Below are 6,159 nucleotides of genomic sequence, written 5' to 3' on the forward strand. Positions count from 1 at the left end.
GAACCAGTCCTCCATCTTTACTCTTTCCACCTTCTCTGGCGTCTCTATCCGCTCGTACTGCAGTAAAGCTGGGTAAATCCACACAACGGTCGGAAGTGTTGTCGTTTAACCAGGTCTCCGTGAAACACATGAGACTACACTCACGATATGCTCGCTGGTTCTTCACAAGTGCTTCCAGTTCATCACACTTGTTAGCCAGGGAATTCACATTTCCCATGAGGTCCGATGGTAGAAAAGGCTTATATCTCAATCTCCTAGCCTTTAGCTTAGCCCCGGCTCTGCATCCACGGTACGGCTTCTTCAGCTCAGCCGGTTCGGGAGTTCTTCCTTTGTGGACATTATTTTCTCCATCATCAAATGAAACAACGACGTAGAATAAGAAAAAACATCAATCGACAAAAAATATACTAATATATACAAATACATTGCAAAAAACTACAAGCTACGCGGACTTGCTGCCACTTGTTGCCAGCGCATCATATATATGTGTGTATATACACACACATACACACACACACACACACACATACACACACATACTTATACATACTTATACATATATATAGCTAGCTATACCTACCTACCACCTCCTTGCCACCCTACCAAGGAGGTGATAGGTAGGTAGTTTATAAGTATCATAGTTTACATCAGTATCATATATATGAAACTATGATGCACAAAAGGATTATGGTTAGATAGTCATGAACCAATAAGTGACTACTGAGTCACTTTACTTGGGGGTGCACATAAAGAGTAACTAATGAGTAATGAATGAGTCGTTAATAGCAGCTCAGCGGCTGATTCAGATTTAATCAGGAACAACTTTTGAAGAGGTAATTTCTCTGTTTCACAGATACTTATGAACTGATCTTTACCTAATGATTCTATCTCCACCTTCTCTACTGACTCATCAAGTCAGTTTGGACTTATTCTGTTGCTACACATTAACAACTCATTAATTATCAGGTTATTCCTTATTGGTTTCGCACTTGTTCTTCAGTAGATATTCACATTTTCGTGTATGTTGTAACTTTCCTGTTTCTTGTTTAAGAAGCAAAGAACAACAAAGACAGACATGGTCACATTCTGTGTCTAGAGGCCAGTTGTCTCAAATGGGTCCATGGCTATTTGAAGTTACAAGTAGCAGCTTTTTATTATTATTTTAGATTAGAATATTTAAAGTCGTTTTCAATAAAGATGCAGACATGTTTATTGATCCTCTCCCTTCTCAGGATGTAATACCTCCACACTGATTCACACTCATTGTTACTCGTATGATATTTGTCCGACACAAATATACACAAGTATATTTGCTGTGATTACAATAATGACTTAATAATAAGAATGTAAAAAAAATGCTGGTTTTTATTTAAAGTTATATCAAGATTCATTTGGTTCTGTCCAGTGTCCAATTTTACAGTAAAAACAATACCAGGAAGCTTCATAATAAGGACTTGTATGATGTACTGTGTAATCAAAGTGATCCCCAAATTTGACAGATTATCAATCTTTTTGTGTTAATTTTTGATCCCTTGCTCAGTGAGTCCTGCCTGAGCGAGGTGTTCAGGAGAATAAACCTGTAGACCTTATAATCATGAAGTAACAAAGAAGCAAAACAGTAGCAGGTGAATACTGATATATTTACACAAACATCTCAACACAGTAGAACATTGTGAAAGACACAAACGTGTCTGTATAACAAAAGATATTCATAATAAATAGAGACCAAGTGTTTGATGAAATCAGATTGTACACGCACATTTCAGAATATTAATAACAACTATTATACATTTGTACAAAAATAGAATCATTAGAGATGTCAAAAGCCTCGTTCAAGTAAAAAATATTTGCTTGACTCTCACTAAGTCACTCATGTTTAATGTCAGAAAACATGCAACTGCAACTGAAATGTTATTTTCATCCACAAGTATGATGTCCGATGCAGTGGATCTTTAGTCTGTTTTTTTATTTTCTTATTGCTCACTTGTTTGTTTTATTTATTTGCAGGTATATGTTTTCTGTAATATTAAAACTGTAACATGATATAGACATGCTGACCGGAGAGTAAAGTCAGTACAAAACAAAAACTCCAAAAATATGAAGGGGAACATTATCTCCAAGGATGACAATGTGTAATAAATATCGATCAGCACACTGCATTAAACATCTTATTTACCTTAGATTTTGTTAAGTGAATAAGTGCTTAGCTATTAAAGACCCAATCTGATTTTTTTTCAAGATAAACACTCACTGAGCACTTTATTAGGAACACCTGTAAACCTGCTTATTCATGGAGTTATCCAATCAGCCAATCACGTGGCAGCAGTGTGATACATAAACTCCCGCAGATCAAGGTAAGGAGCTTGAGTTAATGTTCACATCAAACATCAGGATGAGTACATCTACAACCTTCTCCAAGAGCTCCCTAAGGTATCTGCACAACTCTCTGAAGGATCTCAAGAGCTCCCCCAGGATCACAGGAGCCCATATGAAGGCCGTTACTATTGCCTCAACAATCTCTACAACCTCCTCAAGGATCCATTCTCCTACCGGACCTCAGAAAACCCATGAACTCTCTCAAGGACCTCTACAACCTCCTGAAAGATGAGAAGATGACCCAGGACCTCATCTCCACAGCGATAATTAGTTTCAAATAAATGTACATACCCCAGAGTGTTTCTTTTTTGTCACACCTGCACGGCTCTGAGTGATTATTCCTCATATACATTTTGATGTACATTCAAGAGACAGACGGGGCTTTTAGCTTCACACTGTGAAAATATATCCAATATATCAAGTGATTTCAGATGAAACCTGGTGCTGAAGATGGTGTTCTTCCTAAAGCAGGCGAAACATATTTGATTCCACTGAGATTATTTTTTCATAAAACCATATTCTGTGTTTTAAAAGCCTGTCACCACCAGAGGGTAAAATACTGCAGATAAATGGGCTTCTATTTTACCTGCAAACAACCAAACCAAAAGAGTAAAGGAGTTACATATTAACATCATCATCAGAATAATGAATATTATTCAACAGTCATATCTTGTTTGTTCAGTGTTGTTATGAAATGAGAATAAGATATGAGAGAATGAAACACTTTATGTTCACAGTGACACTGACAATATCGTTTCTCCTGCTGCAGAAAATATAAATCAATAATCAGTCAAATACATCTGAATTATCTAAGAGAATCTGAAGCGGCTGTGGAGTTTAAGAGAAATTCTCCCCTCACATCAGAATTTTGTTACTTGTTGAAGAATAAAAATATAAAAAAATAATAGTCAGATGTTAAAAGTGAGAGATTCAACCTCATTAATCTGGTTTTTCAAACTGAAAACAGACTAAATAAATATGCGCCGGTTTTTCTTCCTTTTAACTGAAACCAGATGTAGATGTCCTCGCTGGCAGATCTTAAACTCAACCTTTCGTTCAGTCCTGTTCCCAGAAAGATCCAGAAACAACTGGGAGAAGATTCCAGCAGACGACGGCTGAAACACCACACAGCTGGACACTTTTGTAAATTGACAGTTACTCATCTGCATCAACACACAATTAGATTATAGTAAAATAAAAGTAAGAAGGTTAAAGTGATCAGATTACCAAACAAAGTGCAGTGTTGGCCATTTGGAGTCAGGCATTTGCTGGATTTTGAAACATTATATTAAAAACGTCTCTTTGAAAACTCTGATTAGTGTAAATCATAACTAGAAAACTGCGCTGCAGATAGTAGTCTGATTACAACACATCCACATAGATTACTAACTTCACTGATATTCATTTGATCATGTTTTATGAGCAATCCTCTTGACTCGGATTCAGTGACATTTTAAATGATTTTACTATCAATAAAAATATTTATAAGAGCTGGAAAATTGTTTCCTCTGTTTCCAGGACAGTTTATTTACTGGGATCTGAAAATAAAGAATATTGTCATCAGCTGGAAACTGCCATCAAATAAATGTATCGTGTCTCTTCACACATACACACACACGCACGCAGTTACACACACACACACACACACACACACACACACACACACACACACCTCTGAGTGAACTCTGCTGCTGAACAGTCTCTGGATTCAATCCCTTTCCATTTGTTCTTTAAATATTCACAGTCAAAATTAAAAATGGTCCAAAGTTTAAACATTGCTCACGTCAGGGATTCATCCCCTCTGTCTCCTCTCTGCTCTGCGTCCTCCGGGTGGATGATTGACTGTGATTCACTGTCAGGCATCGTAAATCCCATTAAACATCCATCTGTCTAGTTGAGGCGTCGTTGACACTGAGTCGCTCGCTCTCTGCTCGCTCTGACCAGGAGCATGAGTAAAATGCCAAAAATGTAAAATCGCTTGTTATCTCTCGCTTGTTCTGTGTGTGTCCTGTCTGCTCAGCAGCTGGAGTCTTCGCTGCCAGTGCCTCCCCCTCCTCCTCCAGACTTGGTGGCGGCAGCTGAGCTGACGGCGATCTGGCAGCCATTGGTGACGTGACTCATGACCTTCTGTTTGAGCTGAGCGACCTGCTCCCTCAGCATGGCGGCGGTGGAGGCCAGGTCTGAGTTCTGGCTCTTCAGAACCTTCACCTTCTCCTCCAAACGTGATATCCGCTCCAGCTTCCGCTTGCGACACTTGGATGCGGCGATGCGGTTGCGGAGCTTCTTGCGCTCCGCTTTGATTCGCTCCTGCGTCTCCAGGTCGATCGGAGAGAGGGAGGGCGGGGACATGGGGTCGCCTGGTGGGTGAGGAACCTCAGGGACAGTCTGAGGGGCGTCCAAGCCTCGGGTGTGCGGCTGAGGGGCTCCACCGCCACCTGAGCCACCACCATATGCTATCTGCCCCCCAGAGTATGGCATCTGTCCCGGGTTGTAGCTGCTGAGGTTGGTGTATACGGGCATGTCACCACTGGACATCAGGTTCCTCTGGTAGGACGCCTGCAAGGAAACGGTGCAGGACGAGGACGGGGACATGGGGCCACCTCCCACCAGCTGGTTCTGCTTGTGAAGGTCTGCAAGCGCTTTGACGAAACCGTCAGCAAATCCCTCTTGCTCGTTGGTGGCCTGGCTGCGGTAGATGAAGGGGTTAGTGGAGTTGGGCACCGGGCTGGTGGTGACCAGGCCCTGGTTGGACTGGATGATCAGGTGCTCCAGGTCGGGGGATGCCAGCTTCAGCAGGTTCATGTCTGCTGAGGACGCTGCTGAGGACAAAGCCGATGTCATCAGGGAGCTGTTGCCGGCAAGTCCCAGGTTGTTGGGGTTCCCGCCCCTCCCTCCTGCTGCACCGCCGCCGGGGAAGTGATGACTGCTCGCCATTGACATGGCCTTCTTACTCATCAGCATCTTGTTTCCAGAGTAACGCTCGTATTCAGCGATGTGGCTGTAGCCGGAGACAGCGGGAGAGTCGTCGTGGTAGAAAGGAGTCTCCATCTTGGCCATCATTGACGAAGAAGCGTCTCAGAGGAAATCTTCATAATTAGATTAACCTGAATATCAGAGGAGATTGAAATGTTCCACTGACGTCAGCAGCTGAAGGATGAAGGCAGGATGAAGAGAAGAAGAAACAAAGAGAAGAAGAAGAGGAGAAGATGAGTCCCTGCAGGAAAAACAAACATATCTGTGAGAGGAAGAGGAGGACCATGAGGACAGAGATTACTGAGGTGTAAACTGTGAAGTGGTGCTGATGCTGCTGCTGTCTCTCTCTATCTGTCCTTCTCTCTCTCTCTCTGTGTGTGTGTGTGTGTGTGTGTGTGCGTGTGTGTGTGTGTGCATGTTGTGTGTTGTTTCTGTAATACTGTAAGTTCCACTGTTTTGTCTTGATTTCTGTTTCTCTTTCACAGACATAGTGTTGCCTGTGAAGTGTCCAGTTAGACACTTTGTCAATCAGGGTCGAGAATGAACACTCTGGATCTCTATATATTAATGTCTTTATATGTATTTTATTTAGTGTTATTAATTGTGTTATTATAATAATTTTCTCTAATATGACATAATTGATACATTTTATATTTTTATAAACTTTTTCTTTGTCATCTTTCTGCCTTTCACTAAATTAAACTGGACACATTCCTGTAAAATCCCCTTCAAGGTTCCATCCAATCAGCAGTGCCAGGGAACATCCACTGATGGTTCCTTTGTGGTTATTTTTTAAAATGTGGAGAACAT

General features: G+C 41.3%; 1 protein-coding gene across 1 annotated transcript; it reads right to left on the bottom strand.

Moving 5' to 3' along the window:
* Positions 1 to 1,621: 1,621 nt before the first annotated feature.
* june (JunE proto-oncogene, AP-1 transcription factor subunit) lies at positions 1,622 to 5,584 on the bottom strand. The gene has a single exon (XM_087171686.1). It carries the CDS (start codon positions 5,434 to 5,436, stop codon positions 4,393 to 4,395), a length of 1,044 nt encoding a protein of 347 aa, XP_087027812.1. The 5' UTR covers positions 5,437 to 5,584; the 3' UTR covers positions 1,622 to 4,392.
* Positions 5,585 to 6,159: the final 575 nt, after the last annotated feature.

The sequence above is a fragment of the Seriola lalandi genome, unplaced genomic scaffold (assembly GCF_002814215.2).
Source record: "Seriola lalandi dorsalis isolate HSWRI2012SDOR001 ecotype SW California unplaced genomic scaffold, Sedor1 jcf7180002054939, whole genome shotgun sequence".
Lineage (NCBI taxonomy): Eukaryota > Metazoa > Chordata > Actinopteri > Carangiformes > Carangidae > Seriola > Seriola lalandi.